General features: G+C 37.6%; 2 protein-coding genes across 5 annotated transcripts in view; one reads left to right on the plus strand and one right to left on the minus strand.

Moving 5' to 3' along the window:
- The window catches only part of LOC124545418 (eukaryotic translation initiation factor 4H), a 70,007-nt gene extending 52,355 nt beyond the window's left edge, over positions 1-17,652 (minus strand). For 2 of the 3 annotated variants that reach the window (XR_006967622.1, XM_047124336.1), the window contains exons 1-4: positions 17,412-17,651; positions 17,044-17,158; positions 16,738-16,960; positions 2,377-2,430 (exon numbers count right to left, since the gene is read on the minus strand). Coding sequence is in view for 1 of the 3 variants with exons in the window: in XM_047124336.1 (XP_046980292.1) it covers positions 2,377-2,430; positions 16,738-16,960; positions 17,044-17,158; positions 17,412-17,437 (418 nt within the window). In the remaining 2 variants the exon portion in view is untranslated. Of the gene's footprint in view, positions 1-2,376; positions 2,431-16,737; positions 16,961-17,043; positions 17,159-17,411 lie in introns of all 3 variants that reach the window. The other variant, XR_006967623.1, reaches the window with a different exon arrangement.
- The window catches only part of LOC124545417 (myb-binding protein 1A), a 110,343-nt gene continuing 105,577 nt past the window's right edge, over positions 17,617-22,382 (plus strand). For both annotated transcript variants that reach the window (XM_047124334.1, XM_047124335.1), the window contains exons 1-2: positions 17,617-17,848; positions 17,997-18,194. In XM_047124334.1, the coding sequence (XP_046980290.1) occupies positions 17,660-17,848; positions 17,997-18,194 (387 nt within the window). In that variant the 5' untranslated portion in view covers positions 17,617-17,659. The remainder of the gene's footprint in view (positions 17,849-17,996; positions 18,195-22,382) is intronic.

Raw genomic sequence — 22,382 nt, forward strand, 5'->3', positions numbered from 1 at the left:
TCTGCAGCTGTGAACCTTTGTTTTCTACTCAGCAAAAATGCGGCTGAAACAGTTTTAATGTTGAAAACAGCGTAAAAAGTTAAGGCTATGGGAAAAAATTTGAGTGTACCAGTGGTTTGCTCGATTTAAAATTGGTGATATGTCGATTGATAACAAACCTCATTCTGGACGTCTTTCAACTGCCTGGATCAACAAAAATATCGAAAAAAATTCGAGCGCTTGTGCTCACAGACCATTGACAGACAATTGATCAACTATCACAGATTAGTGGATTATCTTGGAGCTCAGTTAAGCAAATTTTCATGGAAGATTTGGGAAAGAAAAGGGTTGCTGCCAAGTTCTTCAGGTTCTGACTAACAATAAAAAGCACAGAGTTGAAACACCTTGTGCTTTGAAACAATAGCATGAAACTGATCTAGATTTTCTGTCAAAGGTCACTACTGGCGATGAGTCATGGTGTTATGGTTATGATCCAGAAACAAAGCACCAGTCAAATCAATGGAAGACATCATCGTCAACCCGTCCAAAAAAATGTCATCAAATCAAATATCAAAACGATGCTGATCTGCTTTTCTGACGTCAAGGATGTAGTTCATTCAGAGTTTGTTCCCCATGTCATACTGTCAATCAAACCTTTTATTTCGAAGTTTTCGGAAGATTGCACAACAATGTTTGCCAAAAAAGCTCTTATTTGTGGCAGACAGGAGACTGGTTCTTCCACTACTACAATGCACCTGCACACACAGCCATCTCTGTTAGACAGTTCATGGCTAAAAATGGCATTGTTCTGCTGCTCCATGCACTTTATTTGCCTGATCTGTCTCTGTGCTATCTTATCTCCAAGCATGGAAAGGGACATGAAGACGTATATGTAGATGAAAGGACACTGATTTGACAACACTCAAGCAGTCAAGAAAAACATGTGGGAAGAGTTGTCTGCCATTTCTAAAGATGATTTCAAAAAACGAGCAGTAGAAGCACCAGTGGGACAAATGTATTAGTTGTAACAGAGTATTTTGGAGGGGATAAGGTTGTTGTGTAAGCAATTTGAAAATATATAGGTTTTAAAAAATAATTCCATTTTTCTCGGTACCGTCTCAAACAGTCACCACGCCTAACTATAGCGGGGAGGGCCGGGGTTCTTTGCCTTAGGCGCACTCTGCTGCGAGGGGCTCCAACATATGCTAAAAGCCCATCTGAAACTTTCATTACACTTTAGTGTGAATGGAAGATGGGTTGGACAATAATTGCACAGAAATTTCAATTTGTGATGAGAAGAATAACACCCTCTTTGTTAGAAAGAATAACACTGGGTACTCAATAATGAAGAGTGGGTTTCGTTTGTTTGTGCATCATCCCTCCTTCCATACTATTGAGTTCACTGCCATACCATGAAACTAAGACACTTTTGTAGTCTTCTGGCGTAAGGAAAAATATCTAATCAACGGGATTTCTAGACCACTCATTGGCTTCATCTAATACCATTTGCAGTACTGTGTGTGCTTCACTATTTCACTATTCTTTAACGATCACATTCACAGTAGTAATATGCTATAAAGACCTGCTTTTGTTGAAAATTTCACTTCCAAGTCTTCAAAAGAAGTTCATGGGAGACATAACTTTTTGTAGTGAAGTAAGAGCCCAACAAGCTACCTAGGCGCTCATCCTAGCTCTCATGACAACTCTAACCAATTCTCTGTTCACTTCGTCTTGCACCCCCTTTGCTCTATTACTGACCACAGGTTCAGCAACACAGTGCTTTGGTTCATATATATGTTATTTCTTACATGGTGAAGGACTCCAAGACATCCTGTTAACAATCTCTATGCTAGTGCGACTGTTAGGAAACATCTGGAAGCGACCCAGTTCACATTGCTGGCACAATATTTCAAAGTAGTAACTTGCCTCTCCCCCCCCCCCCCCCAAGTCCCATACGTACAACTGAACTGCCAAGAAGGTTCGCTAACTCTTCTCTGCCATCTGTACTGTGCCTACTCCCAGTAGCTAGTGACTGCTCCCTGTTAGGTCTGTTGCCGTTTAAAGATAAATATGTAAACCAACATGTCTCAAACTTTCAACAGCAACTAACTACCTACAGACTGTTCATATGAGATTCGGAGCGTACTTAATACAGTTTGTTCCGTTGAGGACATATAAGCTTGATGAAGCCTCTTTACAATTCAGTAGTACCTGATGGAGACAAGCTATATTTTTGATGTACTGTATTGGCAAGAGACATTCCTCTGTGAATTGATTTCTCACCTGCAACATTGGGAAAAACCGATAATTTAAACCTGTACGTTAGTCACACGGATATTTTGCTCGGTGTAAGGAAGGAAAGAACATAAAAAATAAAAATCAATCGGAAAAGCATACCTCCAAAGTCATTGAATCTGTCACGATCACTTGGCCTCCCTCCTCGAAAGCCACCTAGTAAAAGAAGTAGTAGATTTTATTGATCTGTACTTTGCATTTTATGTTCATGAACATTTTTAATACACACAAACAGCAAAATGTCTTATTTACTATGGGCATGTCCACAACGATTCACGAAAGTTTCATAAAGTCACTGAAATATGACATCTGGGAAAAAATTATTTACAGAATTGACTTAACATAGCAATTTTCACCAGGTTTCAATCACCACCACCACCACCACCATCTTAATATGATTATACACATTCTGCAGGATTAAAACAGTTAGCTGTAGTTTACGCATGTCAGATGCCAAAGATTTTCTATATTCTTGAAGGAGTAACCACAGTACAGTTGCATGCAAAGAATTTAATTTGCTGCTACCCACATGGTTGAAGTGCTTCCTTCAATCTATTGTCAGTTTTCCCAGTTTTTTTTATGAACCAGATTTCTCTTAGAGTGATAGTAAGGCTGACACTTAAGTATTTAGCACACATAATTTATTTACATTTATGAGAATCAACATGGGGGGTAGCCGAAGTTTTAATCCTCACCCCAAAAAATAAAGTTAGATAATTTGTTTTGTTTGCTTGCACGTACATGTAACCTACCATACCACTGGAGGGGCCGAAACAACATTACACAGCCTATCTCCAGTTTATCAGTGGATTGCGTTAATTTGTTTTGGCTCCTCCAGTGAGTTGCCATGATACTACGGCACCCGTATTTCAGTATGTAACAGGAATGAAATATTTTTATTAAGTGGTAATTAACATTATGACAACCCCTTGCACTTCTTTCACCAGCTAACATGTTGCACTGATAAAATATGAAGACCAGTGTGGTGTCTTCAAAATTATGAGTATTTCATAGTTTTGTGTGTAGCATTAGTCAGATGTGTTGTTGCATTGGTGAACGTGTATGAAAAGTACCTGTACACTCTTAATATTTAGTCAGTTAGCTATGAAAAAGGTTAAATGTATTTTGGTAATTTTGGTGATTATTTAATTTGTATGAAAATAGATCACAGAATTTCTATTAAATTTTTCTGTAATAACAGAATAAAATGGAACAAAGCTTTGTTGCTGTCATATTCAGTCCAAAAACTGGTTTGATGCAGCTCTCCATGTTACTCTATCCTGTGCAAGTCTTCTCATCTCTGAATAACCACTGGAACCTACATCCTTCTGAATCTGGTTACTGTATTCTCCTCTGTCTCCCTTTACATCCCCCCCCCCCCATCAATTGATCCCTTCTTTTAGTCAAGCTGCGCCACAAATTCCTGTCTCTCCAATTATTTTCAGTACCTCATTAGTTACGTGATCTAGCCATATAATGTTGAGCATTCTTCTCCAGCACCACATTTCAAAAGCTTCTATTCTATTCTTGTTGAAACTGTTTATCATACATGTTTCACTTCACAAAGCTTTAGAAATGTTAAATATTGCTTTTGGTGAATCTACTGTAGAAAAACCAAGAGATTACAAGTGGTTCACCAATCCAGTTCTGTAGATCTCATGAAGGGGAATCTTCAAGGTGTAGAATGAGTCGATACATTAACAGGTGAATATCTAACAGAGGTACAGTCAGCGTTAGGAAGTACAGTTTACATAAAGCGGAGCTTTCCAAACTTTTCCTCCTGATGACACCCTCCCAACACATACAATTTCACAACACATCCTTTCACTAATATTATTAAGACGGATTTTATTGGAACAAATCATATTTTAAAGAAGTATTAATTTTTATACTTCATTTCTAAGTACACAATATTTATACATTAAACACCTTTTTACATATACAAAACTTTTTAATACTACTGTGAATTCAATCACTCATGTGGCCCTGACGATCATTATAATATAATAAATATATTATTAGCTTGGATGTAGGACAAATTCATATGCATTTCCACATACTTCTTTAAAATATCATTCAGGGAAATCACGGAAAACCTAAATCACGATGGCTGGACGCGAGATTGAACCGTCGTCCTCCCGAATGCGAGCCCAGTGTGCTAACCACTGCGTTCAGGGTCCTCAAAATGGCTTTTGCAAGATGTACGGTTATCTGCATTATGCAATACCACACACTGTTTCTGTCAGCATGTGGTCACTGACATATATTTCTGGTGCCCAACAGTCATTACTGCTTTTTAAAAATGGGATAATATGAGTTTTGTGAGATTAAGTCTTAAACCATTAGTTTCTAGGTCTGTTTAGATATTATCTGAACCAGTATAAGCATTTTGATGAAGGCCCTGAAGATGATGAGTGTGCAAAATGCCCCAACATATCATTAACTAATGAAATTGTGGGAAAGTGAAGGAAATGATTATGAATGATTGCCAAGTCACTATCACAGAAATAGCTGAAAATGTTGGCACATCAACTGGTTAATGCCATGAAATTTTTTCTGGCAGTTTTGGCAATCAAATGTTTGACAGGAAAATTTGTTCCAAAATCATTAAATTTTGAGCAGAACAGTGGTGAATGCTAATTGCTCAGGATTTGCTAAATGAAGTCAACAATGATACAGAACTACTGAAATGTCCTAACACGTGATGAAACATGATATTGTAAGTTGTTGTCTTCAGTCCAGATACTGGTTTGATGCAGCTCTCCATGCTAATCTATCCTGTGCAAGCTTCTTCACCCCCCCAGTACCTACTGCAACCTACATCCTTCTGAATCTGCTTAGTGTAATCATCTCTTTGTCTCCCTCTACAATTTTTACCCTCTACGCTGCGCTCCAATACTAAATTAGTGATCCCTTGATGCCTCAGAACATGTCCTACCAACCGATCCCTTCTTCTAGTCAAAGTGTGCCAGCCAAAACTAAGGTTCAATTGTCCCAGAGAAAGCACCCTGGATTGCCAAGACTGGAAAAAGCCTCTTTTGAAGGTAACTCGGTTACACTCACCGTATTCTTTGATTTTAACAGCATGATGCAATTTCTTTCTTTGTTTTTGTGTGTGTGTGTGTGTGTGTGTGTGTGTGTGTGTATGTGTGTGTGTGTTTTCACACTTCCAATTTGCATGGTTGTCTTAGCTATCTTTGATTCTCATAAAATGATTTGTACATAACTATTTTCAATCTTTGAGGATGAGATTTAACTTTATACTTTAAGTTAATATTAAAATTAAGGTGGAAAACCACATTAGGAGGTTCAAAAAGTCAATTTTTTTATTTCATAAATCATTAGCTCAACTATCCAAGACTACGCTGTCAATATTTCAAAGCGAAATTCGCGTTCCTTTAGATTTTATGAGCATAAAAAGTTTTCAAAAGCGAATTTATTGGTCACATCCAGAAGAAAATGGGGACTTGACTCAAACATTCGAAAAACTAAAAAGCTTGGTGGAAAAGGCAAACTCCCCTATTCAGTCACTCGTTGACCACGATGGCACCGAAACAGAGGATGACCGAAGAAAGGCAGAAATACTGAATTCAGTGTTCCGAAACTGTTTCACTGCGGAAAATCGTAACACGGTCCCTGACTTCAGCCGTCGCACGGACGCCAAAATGGAAAATATTGAAATAAACGATATCGGAATTGAAAAACAACTATCACTTAGTAGCGGAAAAGCATCCGGACCAGACAAGATACCCTTAAGATTCTACAGTGATTATGCTAAAGAACTTGCCCCCTTTCTATCAGCAATTTATCGTAGATCGCTGGAAGAACGTAAAGTACCTAGCGACTGGAAGAAAGCGCAGGTCGTTCCCATTTTCAAGAAGGGTCATAAATCAGATGCGAATAATTATAGGCCTATTTCGCTTACGTCAATCTGTTGTAGAATAATGGAACATGTTTTGTGTTCTCGTATTATGACGTTCTTAGATAATACAAATCTCCTTCATCATAACCAACATGGATTCCACAAACAGAGATCATGTGAAACTCAGCTCGCCCTATTTGCCCAAGAAATTCACAGTGCCGTAGACACTGGCGAGCAGATTGATGCCGTATTCCTGGACTTCAGGAAGGCATTTGATACGGTTCCGCACTTACGTTTAGTGAAAAAAATACGAGCTTACGGAATATCGGACCAGGTTTGTGATTGGATTCAGGATTTCCTAGAAGAAAGAACACAACATGTCATTCTTAACGGTTCAAAATCTGCAGATGTAGAGGTAATTTCGGGAGTACCGCAGGGAAGCGTGATAGGACCTTTATTGTTTACAATATACATAAATGACTTAGTTGACAACATCGGTAGCTCCGTGAGGCTATTTGCAGATGACACGGTTGTCTACAAGAAAGTAGCAACATCAGAAGACTCGTACGTACTCCAGGAGGACCTGCAGAGGATTAATGCATGGTGCGACAGCTGGCAGCTTTCCCTAAACGTAGATAAATGTAATATAATGCGCATACATAGGGGCAGAAATCCATTCCAGTACGATTATGCCATAGGTGGTAAATCATTGGAAGCGGTAACGACCGTAAAATACTTAGGAGTTACTATCCGGAGCGATCTGAAGTGGAATGATCACATAAAGCAAATAGTGGGAAAAGCAGGCGCCAGGTTGAGATTCATAGGAAGAATTCTAAGAAAATGTGACTCATCGACGAAAGAAGTAGCTTACAAAACGCTTGTTCGTCAGATTCTTGAGTATTGCTCATCAGTATGGGACCATTACCAGGTTGGATTAATAGAAGAGATAGACATGATCCAGCGAAAAGCAGCGCGATTCGTCATGGGGACATTTAGTCAGCGCGAGAGCGTTACGGAAATGCTGAACAAGCTCCAGTGGCGGACACTTCAAGAAAGGCGTTACGCAATACGGAGAGGTTTATTATCGAAATTACGAGAGAGCACATTCCGGGAAGAGATGGGCAACATATTACTACCGCCCACATATATCTCGCGTAATGATCACAACGAAAAGATCCGAGAAATTAGAGCAAATACGGAGACTTACAAGCAGTCGTTCTTCCCACGCACAATTCGTGAATGGAACAGGGAAGGGGGGATCAGATAGTGGTACAATAAGTACCCTCCGCCACACACCGTAAGGTGGCTCGCGGAGTATAGATGTAGATGTAGAGTCATTAGCGAAAAAGCTCAGCACTTATTATGGACTAGCATTTGAAGACATAGTGCACACGACACGGAAAAAGCAATTATGGTGACATACTATCATATGATTTCCATGGATGGAACTCCTTAACATGAGTATTGCCCAGAGGGAGAAGACAGGTGGTGTGAGTGGCAGAAATGAACAGTTCTTGGGATGGAACATCAACTGCACCCTACTCCATTTTACCCCTATGTACAAAATGAAATTCTTCCAATACATGAAGATTTATCAAGGGATGAATTAATGGAGAGATGTTTTGGTGGTCACACACAAAACACGAATGAAAGTTTTAATTCTGCTATTTGGCAATTAGCTCCTAAATACTTGCACTCTGGAATAAAAGTCGTTGAATTGGCATCATATTCAGCAGCAGGCTTATTCAATGAAGGAAATTCATCCCTTCTGAGGGTCATGAACAAGGCAGGAATTTTAGTAGGCACACAAAGCTTCAATTATGCCAAACAAATGGTTAACCAGCAGGCAAGCCAGCAGAATCAACTTAGTTCATTGGAATCTAAGGAAGGTCGGAAATCTCGGAAAGCACTGCTGCAACTGCAAACTGAAGCCTATGAGGAAGAAGAAGGATTACTATATGATGCTGGAATCAGAGATTAATCGGTAAGCATTCTACATTATTGCTAACTTCCTTGAATTTTTAGTTCCAGAGAATTTATTTTTCAAATGCGTTTCTCTCGAAATGACTTTTTTCACATTTGCATGCAGTCTAACTCAAAAAGTGTGGAACCGATCATTATGAAAACTGATAGTATGACTCTTTATGAAGTTGTATGATGAACCAACTTGTGAGATGATATCATGATTTTAAGGGTATTTTTCTTTCTTTCTAGAGAAAAAAATAAAAAATGTGAAAATCTAAGCAAATTGCTCCAATGCCTGCAAAATTTTTAATTTTCATTATTTTCAGACGCACTGAGGTTCATGTTCCTAGAAAATAAGTTATTAATGTAAGATAAAAACATTTTTGGTTTCAGATGAAAATCGGAAGGGCTACACTGCACACAATTGGTGAACTATATACACAACCTTCGGCAGACATCACTGTGTAACTTTGTTATTTTTGGCTGAAATTATTCCAGAAAATTCACAAAAACTGCTTGAAATATGACTGAAATGATAGCAAAATCTGATTATATTATAATTAATTCTTCCCACAAAAAAATCCCAAAAAATCAGTGTCAAACAGCCTCCTAATGTGATTTCCCCGTTAAATGGTTGAAAATGCAAATGAGCAGGAGGTCAAAGACTTATGAGTTAATACCTCACTTCTTTATGTAATATGTGGCGAGTCTCATGTGACCACGGGTGCACTCATTTGGGTATGAGTGTATGTATACTTCATCTATAGAAAGAGCAGAAGTTCGAAAGCCAGTTTTCTGCTGTGTGTGTCTATGCGCCACAAGTCAGCTACAGGTGGGTGGTTGCTAGTCCTTTGTTTTACATCTTATTTCATCACAAATTTCCATTGTTGTTATTCACTCCTTTATGTTAAAAAAACACTAATCTGAGTAATTGATATTGTTCAGCCATTTGTCCTTTCAATGTCACTGTTTTCAATAGTTCAGGTATACATGGCAAGATCACAAGCAGAAGATGAAGAGGTAGAAAAAGTATGAGGATACTAAATGGGTCTTTCAATATGTAAAAGGTGGCCATAATCTAATTCTCATGAGTGAGTGGAATATGTTAGTAGGCAAAGGAAGAGAAAAAAAAGCATTACAGGAGAATAGGGGCTTGGTAGTAGGAATAGTAGAGAAAAAATATAATTGAGTTCTGCAATATATTTCACCTGATGACAACAAATACACTGCTAAAAATCACAAGAGTTGTGGGTACACTTGGAAAAGATCCAGAGCTGTAGAAGATTTCATATAGATTACCATGGTCAGACAGAGATTCCAATACTGGATTGTAAGGCATATTTAGCAGCAGTTACAAACAGATCAAAATTTAGTAATGATGAACAGAAGGCTGAAGTTCAAGAAACTCTTCCAGAAGAATCAATGTGCAAAACAAAATGGTATACTGAAGTACTGAGAAATAACGATGTGTGTCTAAGGCTGTACACACTGCCATAATGCATACCATAGTGTGAAGTTCAGACGATGAGGAATGGACATCTCTAAAATTGACAGTTTCAGAAGTTGGACTGGAAAACATAGGTACAAGGACAGAGAAACTTTTGTAAAGAAGAAATACTTCAATTAATCGAAGAAAGAAAGAAGCACAAAAATGTTTTAAAGTCACTTGGGAACACAACAAACAGTATGTGCAGGTGAGCCAAGGTGAAATGAATGCAGGAAAAATGTTAAGAAATCTAAAAAGAAATGGTTGTTGGAAGGACTGATTCCACATATAGAAAAATCTAAAAAACTTTTGGTGAAATTAAAAGCAAGACAACCAAAATTAACAATGTAATGGGGATTCTGCCATTAAGCAGAGAGGAGAGAGCGGATACGTGGGAAGAGTACACTGAAGGCCTCTATGAGGGTGAGGACTTGTATGATGATATGACTGAGGATGAAACAGGAGGCAATATGGAAGACAGAGGATCCACTATTCGAGTCCAAGATTAACAGAACTTATGTACTATTCCGCTAACAGCAACAGCAGATATATGCATGAACTATTCTACAACGAGCTTAACAGCTCATGCATCTAAGTTGCTGACAAAAATATTGTATTGGATGGGAAAAAATTGAGGGTCCGTTAGAGGACACTCACTAAGGTGTTTGAAAAAGTAGTTAGTAGTTGCATTAGAGAGCTTAAAAATCTCACAAAACTACAGTAAGCTATAGGGTAAAATATATATAATAGAGGGAAACATTCCATGTGGGAAAAATATATCAAAAAACAAAGATGCTGTAACTTACCAAACGAAAGCGTTGGTATGTTGATAGAGACAACACACACACACACACACACACACACACACACACACACACACACACACACACACAAATTTCAAGCTTTCACAACCCAAGGTTGGCATTTACATATGTCTGCGTGTGTCTGCATATATCTGTGTGTGTGTGTGTGTGTGTGTGTGTGTGTGTGTGTGTGTGTGTGTCCGTCCTTTCTCCCCCCTCCCCCCCCCCCCCCCCCCCCCCACCTAAGGTAAGTCTTTCCGCTCCCGGGATTGGAATGACTCCTTACCCTCTCCCTTAAAACCCACATCCTCTCGTCTTTCCCTCTCCTTCCCTCTTTCCTGACGAAACCACCTTGGGTTGCGAAAGCTTGAAATCTGTGTGTGTGTGCGTGTGTGTGTGTGTGTGTGTGTGTTTGTGTGTGTGTGTGTGTGTGTGTGTGTGTGTGTGCGTTTATTGTCTATCAACATACCAACGCTTTCGTTTGGTAAGTTACAGCATCTTTGTTTCTTGAGATTACATATACATAAGAATCAAGAGGCAGTAGTAAAAATGGAAAACCAAGAACAATTTGCTTGGACTAAAAATGGTGTGGTAAAAGGATGCATTCCTCCACCCCTACTTTTCAATTTACACACCAAATGGCTCAAAGGGAATAAATGAGTGGGTTTAAAATTCAGGGTTAAAAATTGCAGCGATAAGGTTTGCAGATACTGTTATATTCATGAAAACAAAGAACTACAGAACATGTTGAATGAAATGAAGTCTAATAGGCACAAACTATGGATTGAGAGTAAACTGAAGAGAGACAGAAATAATCAGGTGTAGAAGAACTGAGATTAGCGATAAACTTTTCATCAAAACTGGGGACCACGAAGTAGACTAAGTTAAGGAATTCTGCTACCTTCAAAGCACAATAACACAAGAAGGACGGAGGAAGGACAATATAAAAAGCAGATTTGTGTAGGCACAGAGGGAATTGCTGGCCAAGAGATATGTGCTAGTTTCAAACATCGGCTATAATTTGAGGAAGAAATTTTTGAAAATGTATATTTGGAGCACAGCACTGGTCTGCAAGGAAACCATTAATGAAAAGAATCTAAGAGTTTCAGGTGTGGTGCTGTACAAGGACGCTGAAAATTAGTTGGACTGATAAGGTAAGTAAGTATCCACACCAGTGGAGACTGTGAGGGAAACATATGAGATGGCGTGGTTATTGCGACGGAATAGTGCTGACAGCTGCCATGGGGGTATACATGATGCACGGTATTGGTGGACCCACTGACAAGTGTACCTGCCAGTCGCAGTAAGCCAAGAGGGGCCGTTCTAATGCAGCGTTCATCGACTGCAGACCTCACCTTGCATCTCATGTCATTCCATTTCCGTATGCTCAGTCTTCAACCACCTGAACCTGCCATACATTGTGATGTGTTTATCACGTGCACATCTCTACACAGTTTCGGACTTTCTGCTTCCACATAGATTGACTTTCATGCTGAGTTTTCATTTTCTCTTGGAGGATTCTGTTCTTTGGCTTGTTGTTGAGCCACCATCGGCCTTTACAGTACATTGTGCAGACAGTGTTGTTTAGTAGTGTTGTCATGCCTGTGCAAATACTAGAGAAAGGAATGACGTTTTCCACAGAACCGGCAAAGAAAGAGCATACAAGAGAACACTGATTAGAAATGTGGCCTGGATGATAGGAAATGTATAAGATATCAGGGAGTAACTCCCAAAGTACTAAATGGAGCTGTAGAGGATAAAAATTGTAAGGGAAGACAGAGACTTGAACATATCCAGTAAATAACTGGGGATGTAGGGTGCAAGTGCTACACTGACATGAAAAGGCTGACACAAGAGAAGATTTCACAGTGGGTCTGTCAGAAAACTGATGAAAATGTACACAGCAGAACTTTTTTTAAGTTCGAAAGGGAGGAGAAGTGTTACAGGTGTACTGAAGCTGTGAGTGTGGGTCATGAGGACTGATGTAAAAAAAACTAATTGTGTGTACTAATTTCATAACAGAGTGCATGTATTGTCAGGCACTTCTATTCTCCATAACAGTTACATCCATGTCGGTTTGAGGAAAATGTATTATGAGTTGGTTACATAATAAACTACTGAGTACATATGTTCAATATTAAGAACAATGTTTATGAAGATTTCAACAATTTTTTGGTGGCCAAAGAGAGACTATGAATGATTATGTGCTGTTGCAAATTAATTTTCCCAAAGATGTCAATAATAAGGGAACAATATCTTTCTGCCCTGTAAGTTCCTACAGAAATGCTTGTGGGAATTCAGGTGAGTTGTAGCCCAAGTAACACACACTTAATACTGTAAGACTCAATATGTTTCGTATCGGTAAGTACAAACGTCCACATTACAGCAAGTCATACAGCGAACTACAGAAGCAAGATGGAGCGGGCTGTTAGGCTAAAGAGTCAAAGATTTTGAGATGGCATAGAGATGTTGTTAGTACCTGTCGACACCACTTGCTTATTATGTATTGTTGGACACAATAATTAAGTTTCTGCCTATGCTTTTCTTTGTATGAGAAGCCTGATAAGCCTCCGAAGTCTGAAACAGCTGTAAGATATTTGTCATATTCAAATTTGGAAATTTGTGAGAAGTTCCTGTGGGACCAAACTGCTGAGGTCATCGGTTCCTAGGCTTACACACTACTTAGTCTAACTTTAGCTTATGCTAAAGACAACACACACACACACACACACACACACACACACACACACACACACATGCCCGAGGGAGGAATCAAACCTCTGATGGGGGAAGCCACGCGAACCGTGGCAAGGCGTCTCGGACCGTGCAGCTACCCTGCGTGGCCCATATTTAAAAAAAGTTCAAATTATTGCTTCCATGCAGCAACACTTGGAAATACATTTGAAGATAGTGACACCACAAAAGACCCACATCCCTACCAACTGTAGTTCAATAACAATACACCAAAAGGGTCTCATATGTGGTACAACACCCATTGCAGGAAGCTTCGATTTATATAGATTATGTAGTAGTCTGTTTATAGATTTCTTTATAGTGTCTATACCATGGAGGATCACTCCCATTATGAACTGTCGTACTGGATACATATCTGTCTAGTGCATGGTCAACTATTCTATGAGCCATAGTTCCTCTACATGCTCCTGCCATGAGCGAAGGGTTTTAAGTTCCTCCCTGAGATATACTGCTACCGCTTCTTTATCTAATTTGCTGAACATATAAAGCTTTCTACATGTTTTAACTGCTCTTTGTACTTCAATATTCATTGTTGTTATAACCGCCTCATGGCCATTGATACCAGTTTCAGTGTGGACATCCTCAAATAAGTCAGGTCTGTTTCTTGCTATCAGATCTAATATATTTCCATCATGAAGGGGTTCCGAACTACCTGTTCCAAGCACTTTTCAGAGAAGTCATTTAGTAATGTTTCACAGGATGTCTTGACAAGCCCGTGACTAACAGAACTATAACCATCCCAATTGATTGTTGCCTTATTGAAGTCTCCTCCAACAATTACAATCTGGCCAGGGAACATGCACTGAAGTTAAGTGGAGTTGAGTCTTCTCTACAGTTTTTGATTACATCAGGATTTGAGTCTAGTGGTCAACTGAAGAACCACATTACTTTTATGTCCACCCTCGATGCCCAGTCTTGCTCAAACAATCTTACAGGCAGCTTCAATTTCTATTTTGGTGGATTTTAGTTTCTTGTGTACTGCAACAAATACAGCACCTCCATTTCCCTATCCTTTCAGTATACATTATTCTTGAAAAATCAAGTTTGCCAAGTTTGCTAGTAATTCTTTTTATTACTATAAATTGTTTTGACAGATCTCTGCTGTAATCATCTTATCTTGTAACAGTATAGATCTGTCAAGACCAGTAATACTAATAAAAAGAATTACTAGCAAACTTGGCAAACTTTATTTCAAAGAATAATATAGCTTTCAGATAGCCCCTAATGACTGGCAAATTTCGGTATAAACTTACCTTTTCCCACCAATGACTCAATATTGTCAACTTATGGTTTTAACCAGCTTTCTATGCCAAGTATTATGTGGGTTTCAGTGCTTTTCAAGAGCAAAACACACATATTTTAATACTCTCACCTGCGGAGGGAATTTCTGTTATCTTAAACTGATACTTCTGGGTTTTCTGTAGCTACCATTATTTGGATTGGATGGAAAATTGCCTAATTTTTTTAAAAACTTTTGTGCACACAATAAACAGTCAGCTACCTGGGTAGCTGCCTCTGTTATGCAATACCCACTAAACCTAATTAGGGTGACCATATAACTTTCTACAAACAACAGTATGTTCATAAAAAATTTTAATGGAAGTAGTTTTCCTAACCATTCACAGTAACTACTACAAGACAGGATGCTGACTGTTTCACTCTATACTTGTAAATGTTAACATTGTACACACCAGAGATTGATTACGAGCCTGTAAATCTGATGACATATGTTACATACGACAAACTTGCAAAACAAACAACAAATATATAAGCAGTATAATAAACAACTTGACAGCCACAGCATCCACCTAGAATAGCATGGGGGGGGGGGGGGGGAGGGAATAAGACAGTTTGAGTTTGACAACTGTGAACTGAAGCCTTTAGGACGAGGGAGAGGACCAAATAAGTCGAAAACTATTTGAGAAGAAGACACTGTCCACTGATACATTTAAGTATTATTCACATATTCATCTCAAATTTAGAGAAACAACAGAAAACTTAAATCTAGATTTTTTGATGAGCTAGAAAAAGCAGCACTCTAGATATGAAAACACTATTATTAGTTTCTTTCCCAATTTTCACATAACTGACATCAAATACAAATTAGAATAACATATCTACGTTTGTAGCCAATTTAGAAACACAATGTTATGGCAATAATAAGAAACAAATAGTGCCTGCTTCCCAATACATTTTGCTATTTTTTTAAACGTTTTGACCCTACTGATACCAGACATTGGATCTGACCTGTAATATGGAATATAAGAGTGTGTACTCAGAGAGATAGTTATTCACATGTTCCGACTTCTCTGTTTGATACAGAAACAAACACCCCCCCCCCCCCAAACATACATCAGATATTCAATGCAACATAAATTACACAAGTTATTCTGGTTCTACTTTTTTTTTGGAACTAGAGTATGTTGATAGACTGATCTGTATCTTAACTAAAGATGTAAGTTACAGTGGAACGTAACAGTTTGGTTTAGAGCTGGTGAAAACAACAACTAAGAATACACAATTGTGTGTCACAATGTGACTTACTAATATGTAACACAGCTGATGGTCCACGTAAGTAGAAAGCTGATAAAGACTAGTTTGCGTCTGTGATGCCGAAACTTGTGAAATCTCTATAATTTAGTTACTTCACACATTTGATACATTGGCTTTGAAAGAGTAGTTTCTGTCCACCATTAACGTGATGTCCTATGTCAACACAGACAGGAGGTACCAACAGGTTCAATATTTCCCTTTAGATGTTTTAACAAGGGATATCAATGGTGTAAAATCAATATGTACTGCAGAGAAAAAATTGTGTTCTGTTGTAATAAATAAACTGTTTTACTATAAATATTGAACACTGATCCATAGAATTAAATACAAATCAAATTAGCTGGGCTTATTTATGAAGTAAATGTGACTGTATTCTCAGATCCACCTAGAAAACAGCAAAGGAGGTAGGCAACAAAGATTTATAGCATATCACACCATACTAGCTATAACATATCACACCAGTATGAGTTTAAAATAGATTGATGCAAACAACAGTCTACACAATATAGGTAATAATGTATTTTATATCTGTAACTGAAGGAAAAGAAAGCTGTATTACTTACAACTTATAAGCGGCAGCTAAATTTAGTACCCAAGCCTTAATCCCAGAACTATTAAAGAAGAACACTAAAAATGGATCTATAGGAGTCACATGATCTATACCATACTAATCAGAACCTACAGTCCTTCATTAACAAAGCCTAATTTAATATCCATTTAATAAATCTGTGTACACGTTAGTCTAGATGGGCATTACCTCTCGTATCACAATTTTAGCAGAGTTCATGTCAATAAAAGCCAGAGAAGGCAAGTTTACTGCTCCCTCAAAAGAAAACTACACAAAAACTACCATTTCACATGTTCTCCTTAAGTGCTAAAAGACAAGTTGTGAGTAGCACAGTCAGAATGCAAATAAATCAAATGGTACACTAGAACAACCACCTTCACTTCAGAAGGTATCTACAAAATCTACTGTAAATTACACATTACGATAAACTACTCTATAAGTTACATTTTTCTGGTAAATAGATTCTTCATACCTCGACCGCCGCCACCACCGCCTCCTCTTCCTCTGTCAAATCCTCCACCTCGTTCACTCCTTTTAGCTTCCGCTACATCAATCCTGAGCATACAATCGTTTACACGTACTCTGCCGTCTAGATCTAAAGCACGTCTCAAGCTTTCGAGATCCCCAAACTCGACATAGCCAAATCCTTTGAATTCATCAGTATCTCTGTCCTTAATTAACTGTACTGATTTTACCTTCAGGAAATGAAACAATATTACATGGGATGCTTGCAAATAATTGTTCAAATAATCTAGAAAAAAATAATCTATTTTCTTACGTCTAATTCACCAAATATGTGGTTGACATCTCCTTGAACGGTTCCTTGAGGCAAATTACCAACATATGCCTTATAAGGTGGTTCCGTCGGTAGAGGTTTTCTTCGCCCATAATCTCTGTAAAATGTTTAATTAACACTAATATTGAGACAGTAATAAGATAAAATCATTGGATGTCCTTTTAGGGCATTACGAAAACTGAATGGCTTTCCACGCTCTTAACCTCACATGCTCACTTGATTACTATTTCACATATTCACTACAAACACATCATCTGATCGCCAAAGTAGCACTAAGCAGATGAAAATGCCTGCATATGTACACTGAAACGTTCGGAAAAATAATACTTAATCTGAAACTGTTTACTTGCCTCTGATCATCACTTCGCCCAGCCATGTTGAATGCGCCGAGAGTACTATTGAATATGTTAGGAGATACTGATAATTTTGACTACATAAAGTTCCGAGAGAACTTCATAAAAGTATAATATCCTTACTAAACTTTGTTTGTTGATAACGTTTCTTCTTTGGTTTAGTCAATGAACTTCAAAATTTCGGAATTCGATTGCCACACAAAAGTCGCAAATAGTAAAGCCATTGGATTCAGTTGCACCGCAAAATGGCGTCGAGCGGTGTTGTGGAAGAGCACATGGGTGAAAAATCAAAACAGATGCAGTCCATAGTTTCAAAAATTGAAGGTTCGGTGTTGGATTCATTTTCAAAACTAACGTCAAGTGTTGAGAAACAAAGAATATCTGGTGCTGTTTACATTTTAAATTATCTGCATCTTAAAGAATCAGAATTCGAGGTATGTATTTTACTTTAGCATAGAGAACTGCTTGAATCCAATATTCGAAATGAGGATCACAACAACATCATTTTGTTTATTCTGCCTTACTGTTGTGAAATGCAAATGAAAAACACCCAACAAAATTTGTTGGCTGCTTCAATTTCAGAAGGAAGGCATCTGTTTGGAGACCTCGTACACATTGAATCGGCTCGTTCGTGGACTGGCTTCGCCCAGACTTGACAGTCGAGCTGGCTTCTTTTCCACATTAGTGGGTCTGTTGTCATCATTTAGTTCAATAAAGATTGATGATGTTTTCGCAGCCATTGATAAAGAACTGCAGTCAACAGGCAGCAAAACGAAAGGCGTAAGTAAAATTAGTACTGTAACCCTTATGGGCCAAAGAAATATGACTGTGAACCATTAGCCATTGTCTAAATTTTGGATTGTTAGCCATTTCATTGCAAATTTATTAGATAGAGGGAAATTCTGAACATTCATGGTAGACACATTGGAAGTCCCCACCAAAGGTAGAGTAATTGTAAAGTTTCACAATTAGTAATGTGTTGTTTAACAGCCCTCAATTATTATAGATATTGGTACGTATTTTCTTGGAAAAATACTAATGTAGTCAAGTAAAGGTTAAGTTGCTGATAACAGATAAACAGCAGCTATTTCATATAACTTGATGCGAAGTACTAGAGTGCCTTAAATTTACTGGGCTAAATTTATCTTGTGTTAGCACAAATAGTGTTAAGCAGCCGGCTATAGTGGTAGTTAATTGTGAATACTTGAGCAGAGCAAGCATTTAACAAGGTACTTGTCTTTTGTTAATGAATGCTTTGTCTCGTGCCACATCGATGAAAATTCTACTTCTTCATGAGATGTAGAGAACACAATAAATATCGGAAATATTAAGCTAAGTTTTGAAATAAGAATTACAAAATATAGTTAGCCTACATTGCAATACCCATGTACTCAAATTTTACTCAGTTTCCTCAGTGTTACTGATTAAGGTCAGATACTCAACGATTTCTCAAGTCCTCCCCCTCCCACCCTCCCAGATCAAATGTAGAATGGGATACAGTTTAATGGTTTTGACCAATGGCATCTTATTTAGTTTGTAAATGATATTTTGTGTATTTCTGAGCCACAGATAATAAATGGGTTATCTTGGGGATGAGACATAAAAACATAAATTTAAATTAATAACTGTAGCATAAAAAGAAATAAATGGTGTACACATTTCATTGTGTCATTTTAAAGAATTCCCTTTCGTAAATAAAAACTGATTTTCTTCGTGCAATGTATTTTATTTCTTCCAGATGCATTTTGTCTTCCACTTTAAGGCACCTTCAGTGGGATATGAAATGATACCATTTTGTTGTCATATGATATTTGTAAATTATGAAACAGTTCACATCTTGTTTTTCTTATAAACAAGTGATTAATTATAGTTTGTTGCATTTTTCGATGGCATTTGCATTTCCTCAGGTTGTTCATGCCGGAGCTCACACTATGACTTCACATAAGCACATTTTCATGTTCCAAACTTTTGTTTCACAATTTTCATATTGTTTGCCCATACCACAACATGAAAATGGAAGTAAATTCAGAACATGGAAATATGCTTATGTTTCATAAGTGAAGTTATAGTGTGGCCTCCAGCATGTGACCAGATGAGAGGAAAGGCAGATACCAGCTAAAAATCCGAAGAACTGTAAGTAATCACTTATTTACATAAAAAATGAGACATTGTTTTGTAATCTACAAATATCACATGTCAAAACAAAACTGTTGTTCTAGATGCCACTGAGGAGGCTATAAAGTAAAAGGCAAAAAGCATTGGAATAAATGATACATTACAACAACAAAAAGCTGCTTTTATTTTCAAAATGAATATTTCTCTGTATGCTACAGATGGTGGCAATGCAAACAGACTTGTTAACATTTCAGTTTATTTGTCATCATGAGATCTGGTAATGAGTGTTTGTAGTCTGTTAGGTGTTATAAGCCTCTATAAATATTATATTTAATTCTGAGCAATTTTCAGACATTTGGGTAGAGTTATTTTTCATTATGGACAATTTTGAGATGTTTGTTGTTCGTTTGTAGGTATAGATTTGTCTGTGCCAATGGTACGGATGACCTGAGTGATGTGCATGTAAATACATTGGCCACAATTCTGCTTAATTTTTTGGGTCGACAGAAGTGTCCGATTCCACGCGTTGGCTTTGACCCGTGACGTAAGGGTGTTGTCGTGTGTGACGTCATGAGGGCGCGTAGTTTGGTTTGAGTGTGGCTGTCTCCAGTTCTGTTTTATCTTATTTTATTTACTTTTCTGATCTGTTTGTTCTATCTCGTGAGATTATTATTATTATTATTTTTTTTTTTTTTTAAATTTAAAAACTCTTATTACTTATTTTAATTATCTGTTTCCTCCAATTTCTGTTTTAGTTTATTATATTTATCTTTCTGATCTGTTCGTTCTATCCCATGAGATTTTTTTTTAAAAAAGACAAAAACACTAATCAGCTACTGAAGCATCTTCATCTTCTATGGGTTGCAGGGGTTACGACCCCTGGGGAGGTGGGTGGGTATTCATGCATGGCTGTCTTCACTTACACGTTGTAGCTACACAAGGCGTCTAAATTTGTTTATATTTAAAATATAGTTTGCCCCCCACCCAAAACACCCCATTTCCCGCGTTTGTCCTGATAGTGTCATTAGGCTTCTTGTGGAAAGTGTGTGTGTTTGTTTTTGTTTCCGCCATATTTGTGACGTCATGGGTCAAAGCAGACGGGTGGGATCGGACGCTTCCGTATTTCCACTTTTTTTATATATATATATATATATATATATATATATATATATATATATATATATATATATATATATATATAATTATTATTATTATTATTATTATTAGCGAATGTCCCCATGGGAGAACGATAAGCAGGTGATTAACATTTCTTAATGTTCTTCTTATTTTCCCAGTATTTCTTCATTGCCTCCCCAAAGGCCTTCTTCCTTTCTTCAGTCCACTTTGGTCGGAAAGGTTTAGATTCCGTCTCTGGAGTAAACTTCCACTTGTCGATTTTTCTTCTGAATGTATCCCGGTCTGATGTGTTTGTTATGTCAATTTTTGCCTTTTTCAAATCCTTCTTAACTTCAGTTACCCAGGGTATTGTTGCCTTAAGTGATGTCATATAGTCCAATAGACGTTTAGTTAACCTGTTTCCAGGTAATCTGTCTATATGTCCATAAAACTTCATCCGCCTCTTCCTGATATCTGCCTCGATGTTTGATATTTTTTCGGTTGTCTCGGTAGTCTGCAGCCTGTATCCATCTTGTGTGTATCGTGGTCCTAGGATTTTTCTAATAATTTTTCTCTCTACTTTCTTAATTTCGTGTAAATCTAATTTTCTATTCAGGGAGAGTGTTTCACTTGCATATGTGACTGTTGGTTTGATGACTGTGTTGTAGTGTCTGATTTTAGTGCCTTTTGATAGACATTTCTTGTTATATATATTTTGAATAAGTCCGAATACTTTCTTGATTTTCTGTAATCGGTTTTTTTGTGCTATTTTCTCAAGTCCTGTTGGTTCAATAACTTCACCGAGATACTTAAAGTGCTTGACTCTAGTTATTTCACCATACTTTGTTTTTAGTTTCGAAATATCTAATTTTGAGCAGATGAATTCTGTCTTCTCAAAGGAGATTTGCAGGCCAACCTTCTCAGCACATTCTTTAAGTGTCTCAATTTGTTTTACTGCTGTTTCTTCACTGTCAGTTATAATTGCCAAGTCATCTGCAAACGCTAAATAAGGGATGTTCAATTTTCCTTTACCTCTTCCTAGTTCAATTGGCTTCCAAAAGCTTTGTTTCCTTAGTGTTACTTCCCACTCTTTCATAACTTTGTCCAAAACTATATTGAATAATAGTGGTGAGATCCCATCTCCTTGTCTTACTCCTGTTTTAATTGAGAATGGTTCCGAAATTTCCCCTCTGAATTTAATTTTTGATTTGGTTTTTGTTAGTGTTTGTTCAATTAGTTTTCGGGTTTTAGTGTCTAGGCCTCGTTCTTCGAGAATGTGACATAGAGACTGTCTGTCTATGGAATCGTATGCCTTTTTGAAATCAACGAATGTGCAGATTATTGGTTTTGACCTGATTGCTTTAATCTTTAAAATAGTTTTAAGGTTGAATATCTGTTCCGGGCATGATCTATTAGGACGAAAGCCTGCTTGGTAGTCTGAAATTGTATGTTCTAGTTGTTCTTGTGCCCTCTTTAGGAGACATGCAGATAGAATTTTGTAGGTAACTGGTAAAAGTGAAATGCCTCTGTAGTTGTTTACGTCTGATCTCTCTCCCTTTTTGTGCAATGGGTGAATTAGTGCACACTTCCACTCCTCTGGGATATTTTCTGTCTGCCAAATTTCTTTGATGATGCTAGTGATCTCTCTTAACGAATTTGGACCAAGGTTTTTCAGTAGTTCAGCTACAATTCCATCTTCTCCCGATGATTTATTATTTTTGAGTTTTCTAATGTGAC

Source organism: Schistocerca americana, chromosome 8 (assembly GCF_021461395.2).
Source record: "Schistocerca americana isolate TAMUIC-IGC-003095 chromosome 8, iqSchAmer2.1, whole genome shotgun sequence".
In the NCBI taxonomy this organism is placed as follows: Eukaryota; Metazoa; Arthropoda; class Insecta; order Orthoptera; family Acrididae; genus Schistocerca; species Schistocerca americana.